General features: G+C 42.4%; 1 protein-coding gene across 1 annotated transcript in view; it reads left to right on the forward strand.

The window, feature by feature from the left end:
* Positions 1 to 17,300, forward strand: part of zdhhc17 (zDHHC palmitoyltransferase 17) — a 31,657-nt gene that overhangs the window by 13,422 nt on the left and 935 nt on the right. Inside the window, exons 4-16 of the mRNA XM_026147762.2 lie at positions 544 to 621; positions 1,617 to 1,761; positions 2,058 to 2,122; positions 3,001 to 3,163; positions 3,319 to 3,444; positions 4,538 to 4,680; positions 5,606 to 5,706; positions 13,474 to 13,598; positions 14,186 to 14,248; positions 14,346 to 14,439; positions 16,110 to 16,193; positions 16,295 to 16,452; positions 16,596 to 16,690. Coding sequence (XP_026003547.1) covers positions 544 to 621; positions 1,617 to 1,761; positions 2,058 to 2,122; positions 3,001 to 3,163; positions 3,319 to 3,444; positions 4,538 to 4,680; positions 5,606 to 5,706; positions 13,474 to 13,598; positions 14,186 to 14,248; positions 14,346 to 14,439; positions 16,110 to 16,193; positions 16,295 to 16,452; positions 16,596 to 16,690 — 1,440 coding nt within the window. The remainder of the gene's footprint in view (positions 1 to 543; positions 622 to 1,616; positions 1,762 to 2,057; positions 2,123 to 3,000; positions 3,164 to 3,318; positions 3,445 to 4,537; positions 4,681 to 5,605; positions 5,707 to 13,473; positions 13,599 to 14,185; positions 14,249 to 14,345; positions 14,440 to 16,109; positions 16,194 to 16,294; positions 16,453 to 16,595; positions 16,691 to 17,300) is intronic.

The following is a 17,300-nucleotide window of genomic DNA, read 5'->3' on the forward strand; positions in this document are numbered from 1 at the left end:
TACTACACTGACAAACTTACAGTGTAATCAGATTAAATGCAGCATTTCTGCTTACAACAATGTGAAATACCTGCATATCTAGCAGGCTATGTAGCTTATAGACTTAAATATTTAAAGAATGACCTTTTCCTAAATGAATATAAATCTGATATTAAAATCTGATTTTATTTTTTGAAGCTTTAAAATGTGGTTGAACAGCCTTATAAATTAGCTTGTTTCTTATGAAAATTGTTTCTTTTTCAATCTTTTCGTTTAAGTGACACAATTTAAAAGTTTACGTTCAGTTTAAAACCTCACAAAAACATGTTTCAACTTGATTCTTAATAATGGAGAGATTGTCAAGATGCCAAATCTTGCCAAGTTGGTCGAGCATTTCGAGTGCCAGGTTGTAAATAAAAATAGTGAAAGAACTGTGTTGAGCAACCATAAAAGACTGAAGAGGGGATTTATATTTCTTATACAGCCACACCTATTAATAGGAGGTCCATATCACAGGTATACAAAGTGTAATGCTTCACCTGGTGATTGTGTTTGTGTGTGCAGGTACTACATATCAAAGGGAGCTATAGTTGACCAACTGGGAGGAGACCTCAACTCCACACCTCTGCACTGGGCTACCAGGTGACACGCTGATATATGCTACTCAGTGGCCTGAAATCGTCCACAGATCAGTGTTTTTATGTTTCGTCATTATGTTTTAATTAGAAAGTGACTAAATCTGACAGACACATTTTAGCTTCTCTGTGTTACGTTCAACAATGCTAGAGCTTCACTCGAACAAACATTTGTGAACTTGAGCCAAATCTATTGTTTATTCTTTTTTCTTTTTAAACCTTAGTGTTTGACAGTTAAATATCGATTTCCTTTGTAATGACCACTAATAACAGGGAAGAGCTCACATGACATCCACACCTCCTTTTCGCATGTAGACAGGGGGCTGAAGCTGTCTCCTCATGAATTATTGATACATTTAACGACAGGCATCTGCACCGTCACTGATACACTGACACCAAGGAGTCGTGTGTCACCCTCTGCTTTGACCCCCAAACCACCCCCATAGCCTCCTCTCCAGCGCCCAGTAACCTTAAAAAGCCCCCAGCCTCCTCAATCTGGATGACCTCAGAATAATAAGCAAATAACAGTCACGCTTTTGTGCAGGGAAACCGATACACACTTTAACTCTCTCAGGCAATAAAGTTAAACTGAAGCTGTGAATTTCTGTCTTTTTCACCTGTAGTTTCTCAAATCTTTATTGCCCTTTCTGGGACGTTTATATCGTAGACAGTGTTGGTCATAAAAAGCCAGTTTTAAGATCCAATATACTGTATGCAGTAAAAGCATGCAGCCACCATAGAAATAAAATGATAAGAAGAGCCAGGCAGTCAGCCTCAAGGCTTCATCAATCATGTGAGGGCCATTTGAGACTGTAGATGTTTACCTTGGTCACCAACTCAAAGCAAGTAAGGAAGCCGGGGCCTCTATAAGACACATCGTTTTATCTTGTGCATGCTAACAGCTGTTTTTATTTGTTACTTTCTCTAGCTGTGGAGTAAAACTTCAAGATCAGTTTGTGCGTCTTTTAAATGATCCCTTTATTGTGTGTTTATCTTTTCTAGACAAGGCCATCTATCTATGGTGGTGCAGCTCATGAAATATGGTGCTGACCCGTCTTTGATCGATGGCGAGGGCTGCAGCTGCGTCCATTTGGCCGCCCAGTTCGGCCACACTTCCATCGTGGCCTACCTCATTGCCAAAGGACAGGTAGAGAACGCTGCAGCTCAGTATTTTCACAAGAGCGAATGTGCTTATGTGGATTTTTCTGGCATATGTTTAAAAGTCTTGTTGCTGCCAGTGTGAGATACAGTAACATATATCCCTCCGCTGGTTTGCTTTCTGGTTGTTTGTTTGTTTGTTTGTTTTAAAGCCACTCTGAGAGTAGTCTGTATTTTAATAATGCCAGTTCTCTCCATCAGGGGGAGCCTTATTGCCTCTCTTTTGCCTCTCCATGGCTTTTTCAGCTTCTTCAGATGTGGTCATTTGTCTTCCCTCTGTAACAGGATGTGGACATGATGGATCAGAATGGCATGACTCCACTAATGTGGGCGGCTTACAGGACACACAGGTGTGTTTGTTTTAAATGTCTGTTTTTACTTTGCATCTTTAAATTTGTCCCATCGTTATTTAATCCACAATTATGTCCAAACAGTTTATTTTAACTGGCAACACTTCAGTGGTTTGTATTCCCAAATTTATTGAGGTCTTTTACAAGATGATGTCAGGGAAGCTCTGTAGCAGGACAATGGCCCTAAACATCAAACTAAATCCACCACAGAATGAATCCAGACTGAGAAAATGTGTCTTTTGGAGAGGGCCCCATTAGGAAGAGAGTCATCTCGGAGAGCTGTTGACATCAGACGTCCTTAGAATTCGCTCCCAGAGATGCTAGTGTGCTGTTATTGCTGCTGAAGGAGGTCTGCAGAGTTATTAAATCCAAGACTTTCCACCAGCAATGCAATAAAGTTCAGTAAAACCACAGAAGATTCTAATTGTTTCTGTGTTTTCTTGTGTACTTGTGGCTTATATTAAGATCAGGTCCCGTTTTACAACCAATCAATTGAGGAAAAAAACAGGAAATTCCATTGGGATTGCATACTTTCCCTTACCGCTGTAATTTACCACTGACAAGATATGTTAATTCTATAGTAGAACTTAGAGTTAGTTATAGTATTTAATAATTATATACACACTGGTCACACACAGGCGGGTTCTTCATGTTGCTACTCAGCTTCATATGAATATTCCCTAATCAGCTGTTTTTCTGGGATTTTGCATTTTAACTTCGTGGTTCATATAGAAGGAAATGGTCGCAATGTAACAGCGCGAAGCTTTCACGATTAGGAAGTGTGTAAATAAAACCATTTTTTATGAAGAGCCTGTTTGTAAGATGCCCTTTACTTTAGTTTGACTCATCTTGCCTGGATCTCCTCCTCTGTGTGACAGTGTGGATCCCACCAGGCTGCTACTCACCTTCAACGTGTCTGTCAACCTGGGTGACAAATATCACAAGAACACGGCGCTGCACTGGGCCGTGCTGGCCGGCAACACCACCGTCATCAGCCTGCTGCTGGACGCCAACGCTAACGTCGATGCACAGAACATCAAGGTAAGCCACGGTTCTCTGTGAACCAGCGTCTCCCTGTAAGCATGCCAGGCTGTTAGCCAGGATGGCAGCCTCTTCTGGATCTTCTTTCAGTGCGCACACAGCTAAAATATGTATTTTAAATGTATGCAGCAGCTGTTCTTTTTATTATTTTTCAGGGCGAAACACCACTGGATCTTGCCAAGCAAAGGAAGAACGTTTGGATGATCAATCACTTACAGGAAGCACGGCAGGCCAAAGGCTACGACAGCCCGTCCTACCTGAAGAGACTGAAGATGGACAAGGTAGAAACAGACATGGTTACGCTAGCCAGAAACCAAGCGCAGAGGCTTTGTAAATAAGTGAAAGGCACAACATCAATGCTACACAAAAAACGATTATCATTATGTAGCAGTCCAAGTCGCATTTGAAGAATAAAATCAGGTCCAGCTGTCTAAACTTTGCCATTAAAGCTCTTTCATCTTTTCATTTCCAACAGACATGCTCAGACCAGCCTGCTCAGGCTTAGCCTCTTTCTGCACTGCCACAGCATGTCTGCAGTTGCCAGAGAGTCAGATCTGTTATGATGCGTCATCATGGTCATTCACTTCCATCGTGATAAAGAACCTTTTTCTGATCAAAGTCTGAGCTTGACTGAGCCTGAATGCTTGAATGTGGGATGTGTTAAGTGGGCGTTAAAGCCAGAGTGACCTATGTCTGTGGTTAATAATTCCCACTCTCATAGAAGATACAGACTTTTTTCCCCTTTCTCTCAAGAGATTTTTTAGAACAGTGCTTAAAATTCTGTTTGAACTCTGCTTTCATTTTTCTGTTTCCATCTTTCTGTCTGTCTCCCTGGATACTCTTAGCTGATTAAGGTAAATTAGACAGAAATCTAGAACACAAACAAACTGAATATGTTTATAGATTTGAGAAGTAGAAGATAAACTCACCATCCCATTTTGGGGTGTCCACATTAGTGCAGCCTTTAGTTTCAGGCTGTGTGCTGTAGTGAGCTTTAGTTGTAGGTTTAGTTGTGGAATGCAGCTAAATTGATTAAATTGCTGCTTGAAATTGAGATATTTGCCATGGAAACCTTTTTTTTTTTACCTTCTGGTCTAAAAAGCTTTAAAGTTATGGAAAATATCAATGGAGATTAAAAAAATCTGGTCAGGCTATCAATATGGATTCATTACGCAACCCAGGATCAAAAGGTCTTGTGCATTTTTGTCAACATCAACTATCAAGGAGAGGGTCAAAGGACTTACAGCTTTGAGTGGTATAAACAGACAGTTAATTGAAAAATACACTTTGAAATCATGGCATCTGTCAGAAAAGTCAAACTTACCATTTCTCCCTCCCCCTCATTGTCCTGTCCACGTGTCTCTGCTCCTCCAGGAGTTCAGGCAGAAGGTGATGCTGGGAACGCCCTTCGTGGTCATCTGGTTAGTTGGTTTCATCGCTGACCTGGACATCGACTCCTGGCTGATAAAGGGCGTCATGTACGCCGGTGTCTGGGTTGCAGTGCAGTTCCTCTCCAAGTATGTCTCAATCACAACAGTACAGAGATTACTAAAGAGATTATTACATCATATTTAGCACATTTGTTATCATTAGGTAATTTTGTGCATTTAAATGTTGGTTGATTAGATCTCAAGTGTAGCAGTTGAACTGGAGTTCACATGAGGTGGATTTAAGAGAAAAAGTCTAACTGTTTTTTTTTTTTGCTCATAAATGTTTCTGTTGTGCTTTTAGTTTTTCACACCACAGGAAACATTGTTAGCTGCCAAAAGATTCGCACTCAGTCAAACACCTGACAAGGATGTGTCATTTTTAATAATCAGATAGAAATGTGTGTTGCACTAGGATGAGGAAAAATCTGTCTGTAGAGTTTAGTGTGACCATCGCGCACACCCAAGTGTCGTCACACTGCACATGAACAGAACAGAATCACAACTTGACACAGATTCATCTCTGTCTCATCCTTTTTCAAACGCTCGGCCCCTTCTCCGTACACACAGACACTATGTTACTCATTGTTTGATCCCCATTACCACCACCATCTGGGCCTGTTGGTAGGATTCACTGTGCCTTGCAGTTAGCTCTCTGGCTACAATAACATTCATCATCCATGGTGTCAGCTTCATATTTACTGACAATCTTGGAATTCTTACTTGGTTTAACAAATAGTTGTGTGAGTAAATGCTGTTGAGTCAAGCTGCAGTTTGTCATCAGCTAATGGCTTCGTGTATTTTTGCAGCTGTTTGACTGCAGCACAGAGAGATGAAGCGTCATACTTCCTTGAGTCCATATGTGGTCAAAAGAGCAGGGTTAAATGTGTCATTCAGTCTAGCAACAGTGAATGCATCACGCTGATGTGTTAAACGTTTGCACAAATAGCATTCATGGAAAGTGTAGTGAGGTAGTGCCGCCTACTGCTAAACAGCTTCTCTTCTCTCTCTGTAGGGCTTTTTTTGACCACTCCATGCACAGCGCTCTCCCTCTGGGAATCTACCTGGCGACCAAGTTTTGGATGTACACCACCTGGTTTTATTGGTTCTGGAATGATATCCTTTTGGTTTTTCGTGGACTCCACACTACCCAATGCACAAAATATCAAAGGAACTGAAATTAGAGCACCAAGACAGCCTGCCTTTACAGGTCATGCTCACTGAGAACATATTCAGGAAGATGAAATTAGCAATTTTTGTAAGAAGGGTAAAAACAAAGCTCAGTAAAACTGGAAACCTGATAGGTCATCACTGTGACATTGTTGACAGTGACAAAAGAGTAAATGGGAGTGATTCAAACAGCTGTCTAAAGCCAAAAAACAGAAATGTAATAAAATAATGTCGATGCTTTCATGGTCTGGAGTTAAAAACACTTCTAGAAACACTTTCTGTGATGAGCCGCTGTGCGAGGACATCAGTCTTTACTCTCTCTGAGGAAAATTTAGTATCACTCACAATATCCGTGCAAAAAAAGTGTAAAAACTGTTTTCGGAGCAGAAAGCTGTGATATTATTTGGAGACGGTCTCAAACAGAAAACTTTCCATGAACGGTTATGTTGAATTAACTCGTGTGTAGTTTTGGACTTTAGCTGATTTAAGAGTCTTTTGCAGAGAGAGAGACTTGCAATGTGGGGATTCAGTGTTTGACTCTGCTTTATTATCAGCACTGTGGCTGCTGCTTTGAACAAGCACTAAAAGATTTAAAAAATTGTCTCTGAGGATTCAGCTTGACGAATTCCTCAGCATCAACTGCTGATCTATTTGTTAAAAAAGGCGATCAGTTAGCTTCTTGTGAAGCTCTTTTCAGCCCACCGCTGTCATATTTTTCTTGGACTTGTGTGTGTGACACATCATTTAACTGTAAAAATTATTGTCCACATTTTTGGGGTTAGTTCACTTATATGTTAAAGCAGTATCTTTAATCTTGATTTACGGATAAGTCATGCTACAAAGACCCTTTCATGAATCAGTCATAAATACGAGTACATGTTTTGTAAATGTGATTGCTGGGTGTGGAGAATCTTGTACAGGGTGGGCCATTTGTATGGATACACCGTAATAAAATGGGAATGGTTGGTGATATTAAAGTCCTGTTTGTGGCACATTAGTATATGTGAGGGGGCAAACTCCTCCAGATGGGCGGTGACCATGGTGGCCATTTAGAAGTCGGCCATCTTGGATACAACTTTTGTTTCTTCAATAGGAAGAGGGCCATGTGACACATCAAACTTATTGGTAATGTCACAAGAAAAACAATGGTGTGCTTGCTTTCAACGTAACTTTATTCTTTCATGAGTTATTTACAAGTTTCTGACCACTTATAAAATGTGTTCAATGTGCTGCCCATTGTGTTGGATTGTCAATGCAACCCTCTTCTCCCACTCTTCACACACTGATAGCAACACTGCAGGAGAAATGCCAGCACAGGCATCCAGTATCCGTAGTTTCAGGTGCTGCACATCTCGTATCTTCACACCATAGACAATTGCCTTCAGCTGACCCCAAAGATAAAAGTCTAAGTGGGTCAGATCTGGAGACCTTGGGGCCATTCAACTGGCCCACGACGACCAATCCACTTTCCAGGAAACTGTTTATCTAGGAATGCTCGGACCTGCACCCATAATGTGGTGGTGGACCATCTTGCTGGAAAAACTCAGGGAACGTGCCAGCTTCAGTGCAGAAAGAGGGAAACACATCATCATGTAGCAATTTCAAACATCCAGTGGCCTTGAGGTTTCCATTGATGAAGAATGGACCCACTATCGTTGTACCCCATATACCACACCAAACCATCACTTTTGTTGCTCCAACAGTCTTGGAGGGATCCATCCAATGTGGGTTAGTGTCAGACCAATAGCGGTGGTTTTGTTTGTTAACTTCACCGTTCACATAAAAGTTTGCCTCATCACTGAACAAAATCTGATGTTTCTTCATTAGTGACAGTTTTCTTGCGTCCACATTTTGGCAAATCCAACACTGAACCAGTTTCACGAAACTTAGCAAGCAGTTTGCTGACTGTAGCATGGGAGGTGGGTGGTCTCGTAGGGTGTCTTGCATTGAAATCTGCTGCAATGACCCGGTTACTGCATTCACCGGATATCAACACGATTTCGGTCCGCTCCTCACGTGTTAACCTCTTCGACATGTCAATGGCTGTGAACAAAGAGTAACCTGTAAATAACTCATTAAAGAATAAAGTTACGTTGAAACCAAGCACACCATTGTTTTTCTTGTGACATTACCAATAAGTTTGATGTGTCACATGGCCCTCTTCCTATTGAAAAAACAAAAGTTGTATCCAAGATGGCCGACTTCTAAATGGCCACCATGGTCACCACCCATCTTGAGGAGTTTGCCCCCTCACATATACTAATGTGCCACAAACAGGACTTTAATATCACCAACCATTCCTATGTTATTACGGTGTATCCATATAAATGGCCCACCCTGTAGAATAAAGCTTATACTTTTGGCAGACGCTAACTAAAGATTAGCAGGAAAATTGCTTGTGTGAGCAGGTTACAGAGCAGTAAGTTGGAATAAAGGTGCGGTCAGAGGAGAGAGATGTTTATGCAAAGAGCAGAAGGAGCTGATTGAAAATACATGAAACAAGTGGAACCATGAAGCTCGAGCGTGTCTAAATGAAGGAGCTCTTTAGTTTTCTGCAGCTGTGTTAATATTTGTGAGAGCGTGTAGTGTAGCAGCTGGTAGGTGAAGGCTAACAGAGCGAGTGCCTGTTGCTCCCAGCACTGCTGCTTTTTTTTTTTAAATCAGTGAAAGAATTGGCTTTCTGTTCCGAAGCTGCTAATTACAGGAAATGAAAGCAGAGGTCTCGTTTGTGGACGGCATTTAATTTTCTGCCTCGTTGCTCCCCTAATGGGAAGCGAGAGCAGGATACCTTTGGCCTGAGTTTGTTGAAAAAGATAACGCTGCTCTGAAGATCGTTTTGGTTATTTTTTTTAAATGCTGCTGGTGTCCTCGGCAGATTTCTCACGCATGTTTGGTGCACTTCGATTGCATTGACCATATATTGCTGAGACAGCTCTATTAGAGCAGCAGACAAGCTCTTGAGCTGCCAGCTTAGCATGTGTGCATTCATCTTGAAAAAGAGCAAAGGTTTGCTGGTGTTTGCACATGAATCATTTACCAAAATAAGCCCTTTGAAAGATTTCAGATTTAACCATAAATCTGCATGCAGTGAGAGGTCTCTTCTGCTTATTCAGTTGAAGGGCATGCTGATTCATGTCCCAGAGTGTGTAGGCAGGTCAGCTTTTCTTGTGCAGCGCTGCAGAGTGTGGCATGTCTGCTGGAAACCGGTCAGCCTGTCACCCAGTTGTCAAGTCGACTGCTTGTTTTATACATTAGTACTCAGAATGTTTCTAATCTCATTTATGGAAATGAAGTGGTGTGCTCTCGACAACACTGGGTGGCTGTAGCTCAGGTGGTAGAGCAGATCAGCTACTAACCGGAAGGCTGGTGGTTCGATCCCAAATATCCTTGGGCAAGATACTAACCCCATGTTGCTCTGTGTATGAATGTTAGACAGTAAGCACTTAACAGTTTAGAAAAAGTGCTTGTGTGAATGGGTGTGATTGGGTGAAGGAATTGTATAAAGTTGTATGAAGCGCTTTGAGTGCTCAGAGTAGATGAGCGCTATATAAGAACAAGTCCATTTACCATCATTTATAACTAGAACTTAATGATAAATGTAATGTCACTGTTTACACTCCTGCATAGCAACAGCAGGAGACACAGAAAGGTTTTAAGTAAGCATTTCTCTGATGCTGTTAGCTAAAAGAAAATTAAGATTAAGGATGAGCTAGATGTATTGTTTGCCCACATGTGTAAAAGTGTTTAAAGCTACTCAAAGCATCTCTCGAATGTTTTCTCTAAAGCTTGCCATAAGCGCTTGCTGCTATAAGAGACTAACAGCCACAGTTTTAGCCACTCTTTCCTGGACTTTCTAACAATTTCATTGTGTTCAGTCTTTTTAATGCACAAAAAGGGGTACAAGTAGACATTCATCTCCATATTTGAGGAAGAAAGTTTAATGAAAGCAGGCTTCAAAATAAACCAGATCAACCATAAAGTCCATTTAGTGTGACATTTTTGTGTTGCTAGAGGCAGAAAATAGCAGCTGATATACAGTATATCAATGTGAAAATGTCATATTTCCATCATGTCTTCACTCCACTGACTGCATGTCTTGCTTCACCCAGCTCTTATTCCTGTTATTTATGCAACTGTGGTGGACGGAGATCAATTCAGATTTTCCAAAAAATGAGTTTAACATCGATGGGTGACTCATCTCGTCCCTCACCCATATGCTTGTCAGAAAGTTGTTCCAGCTCTATCTAGCACTTTGTTTAAGGCATACTCGAATGTCCTCTTTGTATTCTCCAGACTGTGCTGTCAGGGGAGGCATTGGCTTACCCTCTCTGACCCTGCAGGGCCCGGTTAAACAAATTGCGCACTGAGGCCCTGCACTGGAGGTTGGACGACTCCCCAGCTTCATGCATGCCTGCAGCTCAGATGGACTTGTTTTGAACTTTGACGTCCCACCACCCCCACCCACCTGATGCTGTGGGGAAATCCACAGATTCACACAGACTTGTAATAAGCAGGCAGTCAAAATATTAATGACCAGAATTGGACAGAAAGAGTTTGACAGACACGTTGCACACCTTTCTTCTTCCTCCCAGGTTTAAACTAAGAGTTCTGACCCACTTTCTGCCGTTGTGAGTCCATTATTGTTCTCAGGCCTGCTGTTGAAATGGGATCAAGTGACGTGGGTGGAGCTCTGTAAGAGCACGTTTAAGTCTTTTCCAGACTTGGATCATATTTCCCTCAGTACTAAGAAGGAAAAGAAGGGAAGACGTTTCTCCTAAGTGGGTTTCAAGCAGGTGAATGTCTGAACGTGGTTCAAATATGGCATTGAAATGGAAGGAGAGTATAGAGACTTCATGCAGATTTTTGTTTATAATCAGTATGACTATGCACCATTTATCCTGCACTTGCTTAATTATACATCCTCTGCATGCTGTCATTAGTGACATGTATGACTCTGTGTCAGCTGCCTTTCCACCGCCGAGGCCTTCTAAAGAAAAATGGCTGCTGTGGGGACATGCTGACCATCACTCCCCAAGGAAGCATTGAGACCCATTTGTCTGAGGATTGGCATTGATCACCGGCCCCTCTTCAGCATCTCCACTAGTCATTGAGTTAGTAGACCAATTATGTGGTTCAGAGAGTGTTTAACTTAGCGGGTCATCTGAGCGGGCGCAGTATCAGCACCCTGGTCTTTACAGAGACACTTATGAAGATCAATGCGGTCTAAGGGATGTATAGGCCTCTATCACTTAGTCAGTGCAGTCATGAAGGTGCTGGAGGGTTTTTCTCACCAACAAAAACCACAGTGGTCATAGTGCTTCTTCATAGCTGCTTACAATAGTGATTTGCTGCTGATCTCTGTTATCCTGAACCCTTATTGCCGCTTCAGTGTTGTCAGTTAGGAGGTTTGGTGTAACCTGTCACGTCTCTTTTTTACATGCAGCTTTTTTTGACAGAAGATTCCAGAGTTAAGCATGAAATGTTTGTGTGCATCCTCTGTGTCCAACACTTAATTTTTTAAAAAAAGGATCAGGTTGTGCAACTGTAGCCACTATTTGAGTCAGAAGATGATACAGCTTAGATGGTTACAATAAACATGTGCTTTTTTTGAAGGCCAGTAAAAAGGCCAAGCTCTCTCTTCTGGTTAAAAGGCCTAGCTTGTGGCTAGAACTGCCTGTTCTCTGTTCGGTCCATATTTCATGTACCAACTTTTGGATCAATTGCAAATTAAATTATTGTTTTTCAGTCAAGTTTGAGATTTTGAAATAGGGGATTCTGACCAAGCCAGGGGGTAGTTCTGACTGAGAAACCGAGCAATGCTCGCACAGCGGTGAATTTTCACCCACAGCATGTCAGCTGAAAATTCACCGCTACTTTATTGCTTTAGTGTAAACAGAAAATGATTTGGACCATAAACTATTTAGGAAAATCTTTATTAAGGTCATAAGGTCATTCTCTGCACTTAAGTATGTTTTTACAGCCAGAAGAGTCGCCCCCTGCTGGCCTCTAGAAAGAATGTAGGCACTTTTGAAAGTGCAATAGTTCTGTGATGTATCCTGGCGACTTTGCTGATGCTTTGACTTTTCCGGGCATCAGTGTGAGGCTCACATGAAATCCTTGATACATATTAAATATCCTTCAGGCGTTCAGGCTCCTCTCTGCTCATTTTCAGGTTCAGATCTTGGTAGATGGCTACATACCTGCACAACTCCAAGTGTTCCCATCAGCCTCAGTGCAGCTGTGGTCATGAAGTTAACTAATTTTACCAGATATTAGTGGCGCCATCATATAGTAGTATACACCTTAACCCAACAACCAAACGATCCTGTGTTTGGTCCCGGGTGGTGACAGATCTCTTGGAGGTTATGGCAGGAAGGGCATCTGCCAAATCAAACACGGTGGTCCACCCTCTGTGGTGACCCCCTGTGAATAAAGGAACAGCCAAAAGAAGCTTTCTTTCTAGTCAGCAGTTACTGTAAACTAAGATGTTGAACAAATAGTTAGCAAAACTATGTTATTGGTTATAGAATCTCTTCTTTCTGGATGCCTTAACAGACTGATACTTTATTGTGGAAATCAGCTAAATACCAAATCTAGGATCCCTGTACGTTTGGATTATAGTACACTTGAGTTAGAATCAGTTCAGATGTTTCAATTTCCCGAATATGATCTCAGCACATAAATGCAACACATTTGCCACCTTTTAGAAGGATCACCGTGATGTTGAGCACAGTTAATGTGCTGTTGATGGGCATCACAGTCACTAGTGTGAGGCCAGTTACACCAATTAAACCAGCTGCTATGAAAGAGTGTTTATATCTATAGACTGAAAATCACGTGGCTGTAGTTTGTTGAATCACTTTCTGCTTCATGCTTTAGTGTTGGTCTGAATTTTCTGGTACTTTTTCACATCTGCATGTCACTCCAGGTTTTTCTCAGACACAGAGGTGAGTATTTGGCAGTTTGGACTTCACAGTGTGACTCTGCTGTTTTCTCTGGGATTCAGCTGAGTCATGCACACCTGCAAAGCTGACTTAGACTGCAGCCAAAAGCTGGCACAGCGCACACTGTCTACGGGTAAACACAGGACCGTGAAACAGGCTGCTGATTTGCGTATTCGCCGAGGAATAGAGCATCTCTGTTATGATGAACTGGCCTTACATGCTCTTAGATGGATGTGTTAACTCAGTTATGTAATAACTCTGATTCTCTGTGAAATACATTAACTGTTTAAATCAGAAGCTGCTACGAGCTGCTTTGACAGGCTGACGCTCCCTCTTTAGCTTGGGTGGGTGGAGATGAGACAGAGCTGCTCCCTGCGTCACAGTTCACCTCGTAGTCAAGCTGCTATGACGAGAGAAAGTCTAACTCAAGCTGCCGTCAGTGTAGTAACACTTCCTGAAGCAACAGATTGGGCCGGGTGTTTCTATTCTCTTGCACAATAATGCAGTAGTTTCCAGGGAAAGTAAATTCCACGCTGCTTCTCTTATAACTCAGGAATGTGAAACATTCCCAGCTTAGAATGGGTTTCAAACAGTTTGCTGATAAAGTGTTACATCTCCAACAAGATAAATGTGTCTAGACGTGGCTGAAGCACGATGCTGTTTCTTATCGCCTTGCATCGGCCACCGGGGCTGTTACACTGGTTTAAACCGAGGAGCTCACCGTTAAAGTAACAAATGGAATCCTGTCTTCTTCCTTGACCTCATGCACATCTCCCCTTTGCCACCGTCCACGTGCCCTTCCTCATTAACACCCTGGCTCTGTTCTACAACTTTGGTAAATCCTGGAAGTCTGATCCAGGAATCATCAAAGCATCCGAGGAGCAGAAGAAAAAGGTAAAACCTGTTAATTTTTCGGGGGTGTATTTCACAGAGAGGCTGTTCTTGTTTTGACGTGTTGGTGTATGCTGGCATGAGGGCTAATGTCTCTCTTCCTCTCATTATCACACACTAATAGGAGACAACAGAGGCTCTTCTTGTTATCGGGCCCCACATCCCCATCCTGTGATTGATGAGAGCTAAATTTACCCTGCATTGTTAGCACAGTGCAGCGGCTGGGCAGTCACCTCAGAACAAAGGCTACGGAGCCCTCTGTTCCCTGTGGAGGATCCCCGTCCAACTCTTGCTGTCCTTTGATGTCGAATTTTGGATTTATTTACTTTGAGATTTGTTGTTAAAGCAAGCTGATAAAACACAAGAGGAACAACATTAGCTAACGCAGGAACTGGGCCGTAAAAAGAAAGGCATTGAAATTGAATTGAGATCTTCAATTCATACAAGCCTTTGTCCCAATTCACTGTGAGTCAGCCAAGCTTCCAGTGTGAGCTTTCAGCCTCAGCTTGGTCTTGTGTTGCAATGCCAAAGATGAATTTCTAGGGTTTTCATTCTCTCTCTCTTTCTCTTTTTTTTTTTAACCTCCCCAGACAATTGTGGAGCTTGCAGAGACAGGCAGCCTGGATCTGAGCATATTCTGCAGCACCTGTTTGGTAAAACTCTTTTGTTTGTTTGTTTTTGCCCCCAAGCATCTGTAACTTCCAGCAAAACAGATAACGCTAAAGACGTATCATTTGTTTTTCCCCGCAGATACGGAAGCCCATTCGGTCCAAACACTGCGCCGTGTGCAACCGCTGCATTGCCAAGTTTGACCACCACTGTCCCTGGGTGGGGAACTGTGTGGGTACGTTAAGAACCAGCACTGCAGATTTACGAGGATCACAACAGCACACGCACTTCCAAAGAGCTCATGTTTTTCCTCCCCACATTCACAGCTGTCTTTTTTCATTGTGTTTTATAAAAGCTACAGCGAAGCTGTTCTGACTGAAGGCTCTGCTTTCAATTTACTCTGCTGCCGCACAACAGAGAGGCAAATTAGTGTATATAGGTTTTTACTGCCACGTCGGGGAACACTAGCAGGGCCGTAGTGTAGATCGCCTTAAGGTTAGAGTTAATGCACAGCCACTAAGACAAATAAACAAGCAGGTAATAATTTGTCATAGAAAGTAAAGAACCTGTAAAAACAAAGAGTCGAGGCAACAATGACGAATGGTTTAATGACAGGGTGCAGGAAATGAAGAGGAGCACAAAGCAAACCAGCCTTAAAATGAAGTGCTAATGGGAAGTATGTGTGCTGAGGATTGTGGTGTGAAAGCAGTGTGTAGATAATAGGGGAAGGAAGGTGTGGCAGAGGGCTTGTAACACTTTGAAAGCATGCGGTCAGAATGAAGCTTTGAAAGTGAGGAAACAGTCTGAACAAACAGCAGGTCCCTCCTCCTGACAGTCCTCTCAGCCTGCTGGCACCACAGAGCTCATAAACCCAGTCAATACAATTATATACACTGAACTGAATATTACTAATATTAAAATATTGTATTTTTACCCAGAAGCTGCTGCGCAACTGTAGCGTAACAAATCATACAACATGCCTGCATACCCCCAAGTTAATGAATGTTTTCCTGCACAATAAAACTGGGTCCTTAAATCCTGAAGTGAAAGAATTCAATATTTTGATTAAACAAATGTAACCAGTAATGTCAAGCTCTGCTTTTGGCCCCATCTCTCTGAACACTGGAATAGTTATTTAAGGTTATTTTAAAGCCTGTCCTACTCAAATATGTGATTCTCATGGACATTTCATGCACAGACACTCAGGATGGTATACATGTAGGTTGAAAATGTATAAAAGCAATCAGATGATGCACCGTGTCTCTGCTGGTCCATCCATCCACATTTTAAAGTTGTTAAGAAGTATTTTAACAACATTTAACTTGTTAAAACCTGCAGATATGTGTGCAAAACCTTCAGTAAAAATGTAGCTGAACTTCAAGAGAAAAGGATGAACAGCTGATATTTTTTGTGTAGCACATGCCAAAGTTTCCTTGATCTCTGTAGAGAGTCAGAGTCCAGTATTTGGCAAAAGTCTGGGTTAGAGTTGATGTCAAGACTGTTATCTACAGAGATACAGTCCATCTTCATTTCAGAGAGAGTCAAGTGGATCAGAATGCTCTTTATTGTCCAGCACAGCACGAGTCCAACCAGGAACTTGATGCTCGGAGAAGAAAGAGACCTTAACCTGGAGCACAGGAAGTGCGGGTGAAAGTAAAGGTGCAGGTTTGGGGAAGAACAGAGCCACGTGTGCATGAGCAGCGATTATTCGAGTGACAGGGCAGAGTTTTAAGGGAGAAGCTCAAATCAAGTAATCATGTTCTTAACTTGAAGCACTGCATTAATGAATGATGGGAATTACTTCTGCATTTCTCTGTTGTCTAACCTTCAGTTCTGTTCAAACAATTAAACTGAGAACTGGACGTGTATCGCTGTGACATTAGGACACTTGCTTCTTGTGTACAGGAAGTGGGAATCACCGCTACTTCATGGGTTACCTCTTCTTCCTGCTCTGCATGATCTGCTGGATGATGTACGGCTGTATCTCCTGTAAGCAGAACATACCGCTTTTAAAAATGTTGCTCATTTCTCACGCCGCTCCTGTTTCTCTGCTAACGCCTTTGATTCTCCCTCGCTCCTCCCCCAATCAGACTGGAGGATCCACTGCGCCACCAGTTACGCCAAGGATGGTTTCTGGCTCTATCTGACACAGATCGCCTCCTGCTCCCCTTGGATGTTCTGGATGTTCCTCAACAGTGTCTTCCACTTCATGTGGGTGGCCGTGCTCATCATGTGTCAGCTCTATCAGGTACGAGTTTACGCCAAGTTTACATCGGAAAAAGCAGAGAGGTGTTGTTGTGATATAAGTGAGAACAGCTGTAATCGCTTTGACTCTCAGTAGCGAGTTACGTGCTACATTGCGGCTCACCTCTTTGCTCTGACATCTTGTAGATCGCCGCTCTCGGAATCACCACCAACGAGAGGATGAACGCTCGGAGATACAAGCACTTTAAAGTTACAGCCACCTCCATCGAGAGCCCCTTTAAGTAAGCGACCTTCATTCTCACCAGCTCACTGAAGCTGCAGCTGAGGTTAAACCATTGTCTCATCCAGCTTTGGAGCAGAGGATGCTTCTGCACAGTGAGGGGAAAAGGGAGTTTGTGGTTTTCTTACATTCTTAAAAGTTTAACGACACCAACTTCTCCCAGCGGTGTTGTCTTTTTTAAACTCACTTCAGTGTAAGCATCATTTTAAATATTATTTCCAAAGAAACTATTGAGGGTGAGAAACACAAAATTTTTTAAGTCAAAAAGTGAAAAACAAGAAAACAGAAGCAGGTTTTTTCTATTTAGTGATTTCTTTCTAAAATGGAATATTAGCAGCTGTTCAGGTCAGTTTCTCGGCTTTGAATTTCCTCAAAAAGTAAATGGTAAATGGCCTGTATTTATATAGCACTTTACATATCCAGTCATCCACCCATTCACACACACATTCACACACTGGTGATGGCAGCTACATTGTAGCCACAGCCACCCTGGGGCGCACTGACAGAGGCGAGGCTGCCGGACACTGGCGCCACCGGGCCCTCTGACCACCACCAGTAGGCAACGGGTGAAGTGTCTTGCCCAAGGACACAACGACCAAGACTGTCCGAGC

Source organism: Astatotilapia calliptera, chromosome 17, assembly GCF_964374335.1.
Source record: "Astatotilapia calliptera chromosome 17, fAstCal68.1, whole genome shotgun sequence".
Lineage (NCBI taxonomy): Eukaryota > Metazoa > Chordata > Actinopteri > Cichliformes > Cichlidae > Astatotilapia > Astatotilapia calliptera.